This window comes from Psittacula echo (genome assembly GCF_963264785.1).
Source record: "Psittacula echo genome assembly, chromosome: 1".
In the NCBI taxonomy this organism is placed as follows: Eukaryota; Metazoa; Chordata; class Aves; order Psittaciformes; family Psittacidae; genus Psittacula; species Psittacula echo.
The window spans coordinates 32938277-32954264 of NC_137735.1; the positions used below are offsets into that span (position 1 = coordinate 32938277).

The 15988-nt window shown below is 39.6% G+C and overlaps 1 protein-coding gene across 3 annotated transcripts in view; it reads right to left on the reverse strand.

The window, feature by feature from the left end:
- The window catches only part of MTUS1 (microtubule associated scaffold protein 1), a gene marked incomplete at its 3' end in the record, with an annotated part of 87740 nt that overhangs the window by 38757 nt on the left and 32995 nt on the right, over nucleotides 1-15988 (reverse strand). The window contains exon 1 of one of the 3 annotated variants that reach the window (XM_080638112.1): nucleotides 11502-11907. The exons of the other annotated variants lie outside the window; for them this stretch is intronic. Coding sequence (XP_080494238.1) covers nucleotides 11502-11664 — 163 coding nt within the window. The 5' untranslated portion in view covers nucleotides 11665-11907. Of the gene's footprint in view, nucleotides 1-11501; nucleotides 11908-15988 lie in introns of those variants that run through there. 3 annotated transcript variants of the gene reach the window in all.

The following is a 15988-nucleotide window of genomic DNA, read 5'->3' on the forward strand; positions in this document are numbered from 1 at the left end:
GTTATTTTCTCACTAACCAAGAACAATACTGATGCTTGATTTCTTAGCTCATTCTGAAATAGGACAAAGCCTGACACATGCCAGTTAACCATACAGTGCTACCTACCTCTGTCTGTGGGAAAAGCAAAGGAGAGAGAAACAGTAGAACTAGTTTACTGTACTAATAATGCCAAGCCTAGGGCATGGATGTTTTGATATGAGGAACTGGCTGTATGTATCCTAATGAAACAATTCTACATCCACCTTAAAAAAAAAAACAAACCAACAAAACACTGCTGCAAGTCATCCATTTGTAAGGACACAGATGACAGGATGGAAAATAATCGCACGAGGATGTGTTACAGTGTGCTGATGCCTTGGCCAGTAAGGACCGAGTTAAAGTTTGAACTGTATCTCAATCTATTATCTTTGGTTTAGGCACTTGAATTTTGCTATGTCAGTTTCTCATATATGCCACAGGCAACTTTAAATCTTTGAATTCCCTAGATTTTCAAGGAAAAAAATAGCTAGCAATTCTGTTTACCTAAGGGGTTTACATTGAAGTTTCCAGTTCAGGTATTGCTCTGAGTAAGCAAACGGCCATCTGAAGCACTCCTGCTTTTTCTGCATACCTTCTTATAGCTGCAGCTGTGCCTTCTCATCCCCAAAACACACACCTGCCCGAACAACCAAGCACAGAGCGATGTTGAAGACTTGATGTTTGTTACTCGTCTCTGCTCTTATTTCCTCCCCTTTTTCTTTTCTCTCCATTTCCACCTCCTGTACAAGAAGCTGCTCCTTGTTGTCTGGTGCCCTCTACTGCTTCGTCATCAATACAAGACATCACGTATTTTTAATCTTTGCTCTGCAGCCTATGTCTACAAAGTCAGGACTCAGAGTCGAGTTGAACAGAGAATTCCATCATGGTTAGTTCATACCATCTGCAAGCCCTTTCCAGATCCTATTAATTACCTCCACAGTGCAAATCCTGATCCCTCCTCCTCACCTCTACATCCTTCTTGAGTACACTCAGGGATACTCATTTCCCCATTTGCAGATAACTTAAACACAGGGTATCATCACATCCAGGAAAAGACTTTCAGTGGGGACAGTGTCTGTGTTTGTGTGCGGTGTTACAAGCTCACTGTATAACCACATGTGTGTGGAAAACCCTCACACAACACCAGCGAGCAGAATGTCAAGACAACCTTTCTCCTTTCCCAGCCTTTCTGAAGATCCCAGCTCTTGCATGCAATCAGGGCTGAAACAGTCAGAAAGGAAGAAACTGTCCATTCTTTCCTTAATACTGCAGTCTACCCTACCCTGCTCGTCATCAGGAACACAGGGCTGAAAAAAGCCTCCAGAAACCATTTACATCACTCCTTATTGAGGCAAGGTAAGCACTACCTAGACATAAAAGACATTTCACCAGACTGCTCAACTGTTTCAAGTATTACCACAATACACCCCCCTGCATTTTTTATACCTTTTTTTTATACCTTTTCTTCCAGCTCAAGCCTGATCTGAATTCACGTAGATTAAATCACTGACTATAATCTCTCTACATGCCACATATTTCATCCAGATATTAACAGGCTAGCTGAGAAGCTGCTCTCACACATGCACTGCAGTCTCCTACATTCTGGGAAGTCAGATATGTAGACAGTCTAACTATTTTTCAACTATTTTTTAACATGCTTCCTTCCAAAAGGGCTAGCAAGCATTCTAAATATAGTATACGGATAAACATCAAGGCACTGGGACAAACACTGTTGCTCACAAATCTCAGTAAGAGAAAGTTAACAGCTTATCTATTTGCATGATAAATTTATTCTAGATCTATGTATCAAACTTGGCTCCAACAACCCTAGGTTTTAACAGCTAAGAACAGAAGAACTCCAAACAAATCCAAACAGGATTCTTGTAGCACACAGAATTAAGCTTTTAAGTTTGAAAATCACCTTCTGCTTATGTACTGTGGAGGTCCACTTTGCTGCAATAAAGGCAAAGAAAATCCCAATCAAACGACCCAGAACTTACCTGGAACTTTAACTGAATCACTGAACTTTATCAATTATGCCTGCCTCTAAATCAATGAAGCAATTCTTCCTGCACAACCCACACATGATTAGTTAACTGCCAGAACATTTATTAGCTCAGCTTAATGTTAGATTCAAGAACTTGGTATTTTTCTCTTTTTTCCTGAACTACTCAAAGTCTTTCAGTGTCAGAGTCTACATAAAGCTCAGTAATCTGCAAGGAACCATAATCTTTCTTGAGAGCAACTGTACAAAAGAAACCTGTAAACCACATTTTTGACCACAAGACTAGAACATCAATATGCATCATTTACTCTACAGTATCTGCAGCTATCTTGGACAGAGAGGACAGAGTGGCTTTTAGTTTGAACTCAGAAGCTATTTGTTCAATCACACTCGTATGAGCTGATCTTATATGACTGTAACAAATGTCACTGACTTCAGCGTGGCGCTGAAATACTGCCTAAAGGATATTATGGAAGAAAAAGTAGGGCAAGCATTAGAATTTAAAGAGCCTCAGTTATATTTTGTATTACTGCACTTGTGCCAAAACTGTTTCTAAGCGTGTCCAACAACAGCTTCCTGTGTTTATGAAACTCTACATCCATTTAAAGACAAAAAAAATCCAGATTAGACCCAAATTCACTCAGGTTGTTCTTTAAAATGTGAGGTGATAGCACTTCTAAGCATGTAGGAAGCACTATAATCAGTGCTAAGTTATCCATAATAGTAATACTTTATCTAACAAAAAAAAAAAAAAAAAATCACAAAAAGTTCAATTCCAACGTTTTCCTCAGAAAACCAATGACTGCAGTTTGCAGGTTCAAGTTATGAAATAAATGGCTAACCTCCAAATTTTCTTTTTGGTATATATAGAGTCACTTTTTAGAGAAGTCACAAATTCCTGAGTATGAAATTAAGTATAAAGCAATTCAGAGACAAAGCTAGTACATGAACTTTGCCCATGGATTAAAACCCCCCTGACCTTCAATGATGATGTAGGCATGATTAAGCTTACAGGTTGGAAATAAAACTGAGAAAAGTTTAAACTGCTCAACCGCCCAAATCCCTTCAAGAATCAGTCCTAGAGCTCTGAGGAGCTGTACAGAAAATGCTAATGGAGCATTTTCAACGCTGTTCACTATGGGAAACTCACCTGTCCTATTCATCCTTTTGATTACACCTATCACCACGGTTAACATGAAGTAAAGTCTCTGCAGAATGAAGGAAAATTTTAGCAGCCACCAAAATCAGAGATAAGACCACAACTTTAGCAAAATGCACTTTAGGAGGCAGCTGCATAGCATATGTCAAGGAATACCAGCATAGTCGAACATATGTCTAAAATTAACCTTGAAATGGTACTTTAAAGCTACCCTAGCTGTGAAGTACAATTTGCTGGTCAACAGAATAAAATAGCATCTTAATGGAACCACTTCAGTTGCTGCCAGAGAAAATCATCCACATGAATTCAATCTTCCATGCTTCAGTGAAACTGCAAGACAGAAAATGTGGCATCTCAAGTGCCCCATACCAGCTCTAAGTGCTGCTGGAACACTCACTTTTAAAGAGACACACAAAACACACTTAGACAATTCCTGGCAGTCACCACATCATAGTTAAGTACTTCTTTGTGTATTTCCTGTTATGTTAAACAGCTTTCCTGTTATTAAGCAGCAAAGATGTCTCCCCAGGGACGTGCCTAGAACATTGCATACCATTGTTTCAGGAACAACCTGAGCACAACCTCATGGAGCCCACATGAACACATCTTGCCAAGCTGAAAACAAAACAGAGAACAGGGCAGCACCCAGTGCTTTTATTAGCCATAAGATGTAATATGCCTCCACCCTTGGAGAGGCACACAGTCCTTTTGCCGCCTGCTGACTGCACCTGAAAGTTAAGGGACTTCTTTTCCCAATGACTCCTACCCAAACCGTGCAACTAAAGATCGCTCTGGCAAAGGCTGCCCAACAGGGACCAGTGCTTCCCTCAAGGAGTAATTGCTTGCCATGCCTGCTGTGGAGACCAGGCAGTTTCTGTGGAAGATATTTAAAACATTAATCACATCATTTTTTGCATTCAGTGTTCCCCAGAGACTCTTCTATTTAAGCTAACAAAGAACCACAAGGATGGCAGAGCTACATTTTTGCATAATTGGGTGGTGGGCAGGGAGAGAAGCAAAGATGACTACAGAAATATTCTTGAGGAGCAGATTCCTCAGGTAAACTGGGGTATGCCCATAACTTACCACAAAGACCAAAACCCATATGTGAGGTTAATCCCCATGAAAGATCTCCAACTACAAACACCTCTACCTGTGTCATTAATAAGTGCAGCAAGAAAAACAGCTACTGCACATTACATACACGTCTTCCTTGACTCTAAGTCGTAGTTGAGAGGTCCCTTCAAGACACAGAAATGTAGGTTTAATAGGGTTATACTATTCATTTCAAATTAGATCCCATTTTGGTTTTTTAGGTGGAAAAACTTAATTTGGTGAGTTAAGAAAATGATAGACTGTACAGTAATATTTGTTGCATAATCAATATAAAATCAAGGCTCACTTATTTCCATGAGTGGCCCATGCTTATAGCTAAGAAAAGCAAAGTTTTCCAGCCTTCTGTTCTATTAGGAGTAATTTGCAATTGGGTTAATAGGTAAGTTCGTACATTCTTCTGCTAGAAGCACTTCCAATATTCCTGGTTTACTATTTCAAATATTTGAAAAGGCTTAGCACAAAGTCTATTCTTGCAATAAATACAAACATAACGTTTTTAATAATTTAAGTGCTTGATATTAGCAATATCAAACATGGAAAAAAAAAAAGGCATGAAGTGAATTCATTAATAAGTACTATTTATAACTTTCCCAAATTTTCTACTGAAGGACTGCTAGTTCTCTTTAAGAAAAGGATGAGGTTTCATTAGAAGAATTTTACCACAGATGTTCCCAGCTGTCCTATTTCCTGCCTAACCAGAAGTTTTTCCACAACATCACAAACTGTTTACACAAGCGTTTTGAGGAAGAACCTTTAGTTGCCAAAAATGCACAAGCAGCATACTACCATGACAAGAAGTAGCAAAACCAAATTTAACCAGGAGTTTAACACAGGACACAGGGTTATTAATGTCCTTGCTACAACCACCAGACATCAGTAAAGATGATACCGATGGAAGGTTCATAAATAGCAACTGCAAAGAAAAACATCTCAGCCAGATACAAGCCAGGTTATTTAAGGTGGGTTATTTCTACATGTGAGTATGTGGACAGCTAAACTGAATAGGAATATTTTTTTTATTAAAGAAGCTTTAAGTATGTAAGTTATCCTGCTGATACATTGATTTCTCAGAAGGTCAAATGCTATTTTCTTCTTCCTGTAGAATGGAGAACAGAAAAATTACTCCATGACCAGGAAAAGGTAATGGAATGGAGAAGAGCACTGTTGGTAGACATGGTTAGAAAGGTGCTAATGACACCATTAACTGTAATCTAAATCATTAATAACTCTGCAGCAATAGTTTACCACATTACCATGGTAAAAGTAATAGCTTTACCTCCTCTTAAAAATGAGATTTAATTCAATCAAATCTTTCTGACAACGATACTACTCTATTGGACCACAGACAGCAGGTATGTCTAGAGAAGAATAAACACATACAGGTAAACTCAGCAAGCTAGACAGCTTGACCAATGCAGCCTTCACTGAGTTTTGTTCTGCAGGAAGATAAGCCAAGAGAGATGGGATCTGCTTGCAAATAATTTTCCAAACAAAGTAGTTTTTGGTCTGACATTCGGTGAAACAGTCAAGAGCTGTTTGAATCGCCAGGACTTTTCCTACAGGTATCAAATCCATCAGCTCTGGACCCAGGTTATTCCATTGCATCGTGCCACTCAAGGAACAGAACTTCTTAAAATACTTAAAACAGGGGAGACACTGCTTCATTACAGGACACTAAATTAATAGCCAATTTATAAATAGAAATTGTTACTGCTTGCCATTGACTAAAATGAAAGTGCTAAGTGCAATCCCAATCTACACAGTACTGTCTTCACAGTAATTAACATATGATTATATTTGATTAATTGAAGACACAAGAAACTTTCTTGCCTTCCACCCCCCGCCTACATCAAAGTTTTCTGTGCCAACAAAGAAAGAAGAGTAACACAAAACAGCCAGCCAACTGGCTGCAAATACTCAAAGCTTTGCATTCTAGTACAGATTTCATGGCATCCTTTTCCTCAAAAAAGCCACTGCTTTATGCCTTAGAAAGTTGAAATTAAAAGGACTGAGTAAGTAGTAATGCTTTATTTGTCTGGATGTTGAAAGCCATTTCTACTATGGTAATAGACTCATTTGCAAAAGTTGCAAAACTTGTAGAGGTAGCTCTGACAAGTTTTAAATCCAGTTTTACCACACTGGAAATCCCCTGAAGTAATTTAAAAGCTATTCAGGTTTTTAAGTGTAATTACAGCTGCCTGACACTTTCAAACCCCAACCTACTTCACAGCAATACAGGTTGCAGCCAGACCCTTTTCATCTATTAGGCATATCAAGTGGGAACAAATACACACTTAGAATATGAAATGATATTAACAACGATAATTTGCTAGGTCTTTTATATTTACTTGCCAATTAACTATTCTTCTATGAAGTTGAGTTTGAAGCAGCAATTCTACTTTATTTCACGTTGACAAATACTTGAGGCATCCTTCACATATAATTAATCTCTTTAAGTGAAGGAATAAAAAAATCAACATCACTCACTACAGTGGAACCAGAATGCAAAAGTTGCCATCCATCTGCTTCCACAGACTCCAGCTCTTCTTTCTCTAAAGATTTTTTATGAGCAAAGCCCCTCATTTATTTTCATGCTTTATTAAATATATGCACAGTTTAAGTGTTAAAATCACAGAGAAGTTATTGTTTTGACTTTGGCGTGGTTTTTGGTGGTTTGTAGGGTTTTACATGGCAAATTTTTGGTTTGGATTTGGTGGTGGTTTTTTTCAGCAGCTCATTTCTGCTATCCAGGAACTACTGTCATCTTCCTTTTTATACCTATTGTAAGTGCAACAATTGGATAAGACGGTATAGAGTACAAACTATACTTACAAGCTCTAGAACACCTGCCACCTGAAAATAAGGTGGCATTTAGCTACATTCACCTACATGCCTACTGAAGCTATGACCTGTTAAGACTGAAATCAAGCACATCGGGCAAGTCATTTAGCACCCAGTCTCGAATAGATTAAGTCAGGAGCAAAGAGCCTCATCGACTTCAACAGAAATGTGATTAAATCCAGACTCTCCCATGACAAATGGTTTCCAGTTATTCAACTTATTTTGCTCAGAATAGACAAGCTGGTTTTACTTCTAAACTGTATTTTTCCTTGGTAGGTGACACAAATTTTTAACATGATTGACCTGTAGCAAATCTCTCCAGCACATTTTTAGATTTAGAATTCTTAGTAGGGTTGAGTGTGTTGGGTATGCTTCTATAATTCCATATTCAACTGTGGTGTCAGATGTTAATCGGCATTTCAGTTATTCTTCTGAGGCAGAGAGGAAAGGCATATGAACAGTTAAGCAACTCATGACACCTGAGGCTTTCAGAATGCTCCTTTAAGAGCACTACTTAGCAATGTGCAGAAGTAATTTCATAGTTCTCAATGTGATCTGAAGCAGGATTTAGGGAAGGAATCAGATTGGAAAAGGATGTCATCTGCTTAAATAAACAGGCCTGTAATGTTTGCTCATTAGTAGCTATACAAAAAGGAAATTTTTTAAATCAGTACTCCTGAAATAACATTGGCTACAATTTGTCCTGAGACACCTCCGACTCCCATAGTAATAAAGAGAGTAACTAGGTTTAGTAAGCAAAGGAAAGCACCAGCAAGATAAGAGCACTATGTACAGTTTGCTTAGGGAAAGTAAAAAGAATTAAGGAAGAGCAGCATGAAGGGCTGGATGAAAACAGTTTACCACAAAAGCATCAGCACAGTTCAGTATACAATCCTTGGAAAACTCTGAACAAAAGGTACAAAAGCTTTGGCCTCCATTTGCAAAACCAGTTCCTTGTCTAGAATTTTATCTTTGTGCACTAGTAACTCAAAACGAATATTTTGAATCATTCCTAAAATAATGTCTCTCTCTGGCAGTTTACACAGAATCATACAGAGATGATGATTTACTCTGTCACACCACTGATGCATGAAGAGCGTAAGAGCACTTTAGTCACTCTTCAGTAAAAATATGTAATGGTTTGATAAAGGAAACAAATGTTTTATTTCATCACTGAAAGACACTGGTGCATGCTTAACTCACATCTATCATGTTTATGCAGTTCTGAAGCATTGAGATATTAGTTGCAGTTACTTGGTGAAAATAAGTTTTACAAGTCACAGGACCAGCAAATAAAGGATTTCCTGATCTATTTCAGTGTTTCTGGTTTTGCTGAAGAGGACACTCATTAATACACAGCTAATAATGCAGGTGTACTATACTTCTAGTAGCAGAGAAAAAGGACACTTTGAGGTTTGCCTACATTTAAAGGGAGAAGAAACTTCTGGATATGGTGACCTTGAGGCAGTGCAGAGCAGATGGAAGTTAGACATAAGGCAACAAGCTGAATGACCCAAAAAAAAAAAAAAAAAAAAAAAAAAAAGAAGAAAACCAAAAAAGCCACTTAAATTTTACAGCAAATTTCCTCTGGATTTATTTCATTCATTGAGGGGGGAGGGGAAGCATTTGGTTTTCCCTGAACAAGCTGTATGCTAACACTGCAAGATACTTTAATTACTAAAAGTTACTCTGACACCTCCACCTGGACAAGATGTAGGAAGTGCAAACGCACTTCAGCTAAAGGATCCATTTAATCATAAATGCAATGACTAATCTAGACTAACTTAACACCAGTGCAAGTAACTGTACATCCAGCCGTACTACACACTGTGAAGAAACTGTAGCAGGCCACTGCAAAATACCTTCAAGTCAAAGGGTATTCTGCAACTTGCAAAAGAGGGTATTTTGGACTCACAAGAGCAAGTTCCATCCTCTTCCTCCCAGTAATGCTTACATCCTAACTTCACGAAGTTACTGCACCTCAAACCATCAGTCAGGACATCATAACAGAAAAAGCCAACCTGACCTGTATTCTAGACTGCTTTAAAGCTGTACATTTCAACAACTGCCCTAAGTATCTCAAGGATGCTTTGCAGCCATACAAGGCAGTTGGTCTATGCTATTATGACAGCGAGCAACAGATGAAATCCATAATAATGCCTATTAAAAGTGCAGTCTACACCAAAACCAGAACTGAATGTTGCTTACATAACACTCATTCACATTCCTACGTGGACCCCAAAATTCCTTTTTTCAATTACTCTGTACCTTATTTGTTGACACAGTCCCTAATATATTCTATTTCTCATTGCTTATGTGACCTTGGAAAGAAGCCACATGTCATCATGTTATTTTAAGCCAACTAAACCACTACAAGAAAAGATACACTGATGCTGCAAAACCAAATATGGCTCCTCCTGGCATTTAACAACAACAAAAACAAGAACCTTCTATGCTTATGATATACATTGACATTGCCTGATCTATTGTTGCCGAGTTATGAACCCGCAATAATCACTAAGCTTCGATGCATTCCACTGTGTCTAAACCCAGAGAGTATCCTATACATACGTGCACTCTGCACTAGAGTATGACCTGGTTTTCAGATGCCCTACTTGCTTGGAGTATTCAGCTCTAGCTAAACACTGGTCAGCTTTCTGCTAACACACTGACTTCTGTAAGACACAGGGACAGCAAAGGAGAAGGGGGAGACAAGGCAAAACCCTTTCTAAGCTTTCAATGATGTACCATTAGCCTGTCATATTGCACACAAACACACAGAAGGTCTATTTAGCATTTCTTATTTAGTGAAGTGCTGCTTAACTAGAATACACGGCTAGCAATCTGTTTTACAGGCTGTATTTAACAGAGGCATCCTGCAGGCAGGTTTTGCGTTCACATCCACTCAAACGAAATAAAACCACAAATGGATTCTTATAATTGTAAAATTCCCTTGATACACACACTGATACTTAGTTTTTCAAAATTATACAAATTTAAGTAGCAGTTAAAGAATTTTATCTCCTTCTCTTCTCTTTTAGGCTTTTTGTCCCTGGAACATGTACTATGTGGATATTTCACACTGTTAGCAACACCAAAGATGTGGGTATATGAACATGCCCCCTTATATAAGGATTTTTAGCATCAAGGTATTTTAATCCTAGCTTAAAGCCATGCAAGCAAGCGGCAAACAGAAGTCTATATTTTGTTTCATAATTGGCCTATATTACATTCATAACTGAATTTATCATCCAGGAGGAACTGGGACACCGTATTTACTTTGCCAGGACAGGAAAGCAAGCTGACTGGTAGACCTGAACTCCAAATAAAATAAAAGCAAAAAGGGTGGTGCTCAGGAGAGAGAGGGAGGAAATGCCTGCCAGTAAGAGCTTCTGCAAAACTAGTTTATGTAGCTGCTTGCTCCTCCCTAAGTAAAATGACAGAAAATTACAAATAGTGCAGCTCAGAAAACGCCTTATGTAATATGCAGATTGCCACCAGTTTCTTTAGATGTTGTGTATCTCAGCTAAAACAAGCTAACAACAAAAAACTGCCACCCTCCACCAAAACCATGTATGTCCTGGAAAAAAAAAACGCAGCTTCCACAGTCTTGTTCCCACTGCAGATACTTGCTTTATTTGCTTTACCTGCCACTGAAGATGAAAATCAGGTCAGACGCAGCTAAGAATTTTGTGGTGACTCTGTCGCTGGATTGGTTTTGTAGGGTTTTGTTGTTGTTGTTTCTGGTTTCCTTTTTTCCTGGGGGGATTTTTGTTGGTTTGGTTTTTTGTTGGTTTGGTTTTTTTGAGGGGGGACGTTTAAACACGCTCTTCCCTTGAATGTCTCTAACACTCCATAATTTCTAGGTTTGTATCAACACAAGTGAGCATTAAAGCTTGCTTGTCCTACTTGCAAATAAGATGTATTTAACATGCCATGTACTGTAACAGATATCTACAAGTATTCAAATATTTCTCACCGACAGAATGCCACATCACAACAGCCCCTGTATTCATGCCACTCCCCCCCCTTCTCCCCATCAAGGTATAGAAAAGACAGTGATCCCAGCAGAAAATCATTAAAATTATTAGATAAATACTTAATAGCATAGATACTGTTTTTGGACTTGTGAGAAGAAAGAGCAAATTCCAATTAGCATTTCATAAACAGAATAACCATCTCTCAAATGAGCAGCTCAGTGCGAGTGCACGAACATACAGACTTAGAACACGAAACTACTTTGCTCAAAAGTCAGGCTTCTCTATGAAATTCAAAAACTTTCATGCCCAGTTGCTGATGCTGAAGTAAACAAGATATTCCCTCAATGCATGCTCTAATCATCATATTAAGAAACCACAAACCTGTATGAAATATAACAGTGCTTTTCTTGTAGCCAGAAGGTAGACGAATGTTTCGGAGCAACCCCTTTGCTGTCAGCCTTACACGCATGTTGGATAAGGACAATTTCGGGGACCATAACATGTCTTCAGTGCAAGTGGAAGATAAACAAGCAAGAAACAGCATCCATGTACTGTCACATAGTATGTTTTTAAATCACTATTAGCAGAAGTGAGCAGCTCTTGCTAAAGAAAACAGGCTTGAAGAAGTAGTCAAGTCTCCATTCCTTTGCTCTCCTTCCTTATGCACAGACAAGCAAAAAAAAAAAAATCAGCAGAGGCAGATATCCACAGCGCAAATGCTGCTGGCAGCTTCTCCTCACCAGATGTTGTGGAAACAAAGCTTGTCCTTAGAATAAAACCGACTTAGTGACTCGGAAAACCAACAGCCTCTAAATTACATCACCGTGTTGATGCTTAATCTGCTATGGGACTCTGTGGGAGCTAGGAAAGAGAGAAAAGGGAGGAGGAGGATGAGGAGGGAGGAGGAGGAAGTGGGTGGTCTCCCCAGCTGAATATATCATCCAGCAATGTCACAGACCATGTAATTGTTCTTTGGAGACGTTAAGGAGATTATTTGAATATTCCTGGAGGCATATTTCAGCTCTCTCCTCCAAGAATCCTTTCAGGATGACTTCTCTTTCTTTTTAAAACAGTCTCTTTCATTTGACATGAATTTATCAGAAGATTTATCAGCTAACACTTTTTACCAGAGGGGTTCTTTCTTGCATTAAATATTATGTAAACATTTAAAGTCTTAACAAATCTAGAAACACATCTATTCTCTAAAAACAACTGAGTACTTGTCATCTGCTGAAGGGGAATACTATTCAGCTTGGCAGCTCAACTCTGCAGATACCTCCATTTATGAGAAGAGGAGCAAGGAATCAGGCATCAATTTTGTATTAAAACATATCGCTGCCAGCTGGGTTTTGAAGTCACCCAAACGCTGCAGCAAACAGGCAGTGGTGCAGAAGTTCCTTGATGCTCTCTCTGTATTTAATTAACCCTCTTAAAAATGTTTCTTCTTGCTATTTAATGTGTTCGAAAGTTTTGCATATACCTTGGTCTCTTTCAAATGCCACTAGCAAGAACGAAATGAGAAGGGCAGCTAGAAACCAGAAAATAAAAAGTAGAGTTAGAAACTAGAAAATAGAGGAATAACTTTCACAGATATTAGAAAAAGTCATATTTTTCACCTAAGACCATGACTATAAATACACGCACTGTTCACCTTCCTGTGTAAAAAGAAACATTTCAGTACTTTGCCTTGCTAGGCAGCCACAGGAGCAGGGATCCCCCCAGGTATCTCACAGCCAATGCAGGAGACAAGGCAGTAACAGCTCATATCTTCCTTTGGGTTGCTTGAAGAGCTGCCCTCCAAAGCTATTGTATCTTTTTAGGGACAACAAAATTAGGTACTTTTCCAGTTATTCTGCACTTCTGCCATTTCACCAAACTCCAGTTAATGCTCTCTAGCACCTATCCCTCTGACACTTTTTCTAGTTCCAGAAACAATGAGCCCCACTTGCTCTGAAGAAGGCATAACCCAAAGCAAGCAGTCTTGTCCCAGAGATGCTTTACCTGTCTTCTGCTTACCACAAATCTATTATATTTTGATAGCATGTCTTCCTTGCTTAAAATGTGTAACATTTTAAATTCTCTAGTGCTTATTTACCACGTCAGCTAGAACATCTCTGGGTATCTCTAACATCACACAGGACAGTGACAATAAAACAGTTCCTTGTAAGAGCAGCAAAAGAGCTGCAGCCCAGCATCAAGACTATCAGACCCGTTAAGCCAATCTCCCCAGCGTACTGTGGGAGAGTACTGCTGAATGTTTAATGATCATGTACCAAAACATTTATTTCCCAGCACAGTGATGTACCACCAACTCTGAAGAACCATATGTCTTCAGACTGCACAAAGCCATTCAAAATAAGTACAAAGACAGTAAATTAGCTTTTTTTGTTAGGTTCCCAGGGCAGCCTCTGCACACAGGAGGGCATGCATGTCATTACCGCTATAAAATCCTATTCCTTCTAGTCTGAAGAGCTTTGGCACCAGCAACGTGTATTCATCTGTATTTTCAGCAGCCTGCAGATCCAGACCCTCTCTCAGACTAACACCAGTATCAAAGACACCACATCTTTTCTGTGTTACAGGATTATTAGACTTGGAAACCATGCTTGGCAGTAAATAGAAGGCTTGTTACAGCACATTGGAGTAGCTTTGCGTATTCAGCCTAGTTCATTAGCCCATCTCCTCAAATACTAGATCACTGCTGTCGAATGCCTTTTCAATGAAACCATTTTGAGATTTTGACTGGGCCTACAGTCAGTCTTCAAACACCATTCAATGACCAGCCATACCAGGTTTTACCCTTCTGCCAGGGCGCCCACAGGAACTCCCTTTGGTTTTCCTTCTGTCCCTCACAGCTCCCCAAGGGAAGAATTGCTTTATGTAGTAAGTGTTCTCTCACCATCCCAATTTGATGCTCTCACAAAGACAGAAACAGTCCAGTCAGGTTCTGGGGAAAACAAACAAAATCAAAACCAACACCACACACACACAAAAAAACCAACTCAAAAACCAAAAAACCCCCCACAAACAGACAAAAACCAACCTCACACCCTCAAAAAGCAACCCCTCCCTTTTCCCCATCCTTGAAATAGTGCCTGGGAGAAAGGTAGAAACATCTCCTTATCCTGTAAAACCAGAGAAGCTGAAGTACCCACTGAAATCATAACTTCCTTCCTAGGAATAGGAGCAGAACAAAGAATCTTTAGAGGGCAAGTGTGATGTAATGAAGCACTCTGGAGACTGAGGAAGGAATGAATCACGAGGCAAAATGTAAGCCAATAAAGGCTCTATACGGACATCAAAATCCTTGTAGCAGAGATCAAAACTCTTCTTATGGATATACACAAACAATACTTACACCACCTCCTCTTTCCCACCCTTTTTGGGGTGGAAATAGGTTATGAAGAAAGAGATACATCACAGTATCTCTTTCTAAAAAACCTGATTTGAGGAAAATGCTCATCTAGCTTCTAGGACTGGAATCCTGCTAAACCCCAGAAACCTAAAACAAGTCTGCTTCATGCAGAAGTAGACCCGACAGCACTAAAAAAAGCAATAGATGCATGTCAGTCTCATGTAGCACCCAGCGCTCAAAGAGCACTGACAGCAGCCAGCAAGAGGACTGCCCATCCCTATCTGAATAGCTCCAGGAGAGATTTAACTCACAGAGAGGTTCCTCCAATGTAGCTGTTCCAGAGCCCTGCCTTACAGCATGGTGTGCTCCACTGTGGTGGCTGTGCATCTGCTCTTTCCTTGACTCAGGAAGAAAGTATCTTCAGGTCCAAGTCTGTATTCCTACGATAACCATCATGTGTCTGGTATTGGCAGGGTACAAAGCCAGGAAATAACGCATGGGATCTTCACACAGCCTGCCAGGAACATGCACTGTCTACATTTCCTGCATAACATGAGGATCAGAGAGGTCTTTTTCTATCTTGACATTGGATAAGGGTGATAGAAAATAGCACCAGAAAGCAACAGGATAAAACAAGAGGTGATATACAGCCCAGAGAACAAAAGGACTGACAGATTTTATTTACTAGCACCTTACTGCTGCCTTTCTCCAACTCCAAGGGCAAAATTAGTGATCAACATGGACAGAGGGGCTCTATCTTGCTATGACCACGTAATTCAGACTGGGTTGCTAAAAGCATCAATACCTGATGACACCACAGCACCAGATTAATGGTGGGGATAGACCTATTTTAACCCCAGAAGATTTAGTGTATCTGCCACTCCCTAGGAACATTAGCAATGTGACAGAAAAGGAGCAAAGGGCACTGGCATCTGTAGGCTCTTCAATTCAGCCTCGTGAGGTCAAGTCTGCAGTATCTGTATGTATCTGCTGTCTCTGTCCCTCCTTCCACATCCAACAATCACTAAAAAAAAGCCATCAGAGCACAGTTAAATGTCTCATTACAAAGAAGTCTAAATCAGAGGCTAGATCTTTAGATCTGAGAAGCCCACACAGAGGACACCTGTCTTTGTGTCATAAGACAGCAAGGGCAGAGCAGAGCAGATGGATTTTACTGGCATGCTTTACTTCAGGAAGAACTGAGATGTGATTGCTTATGCAAAGAGATATGTGAGAAGCAGGAGCCTACTAAGAGCCAAAGGGTCACCTGTGTCCTCGTTTTTATTTCTGGAAGATGACTGTGCTCTCTTCCAGTTTCCTGTGACCACCTTGCTCTAGCCAGTGCTCCAGTTTGAAAAGCTAACCTTCCTGCAGGCAACAGTACCCACCGCCATGCCTAATGCAGCCTGCAGCTTTGGGGCTTAAGCTCCAATCCCCACCTGAAGAAGAAATCAAACCTCTCACTGCCACAGAACAGGAACTAAAATCCTAAATAATTTAGTCTTCTTCTAGA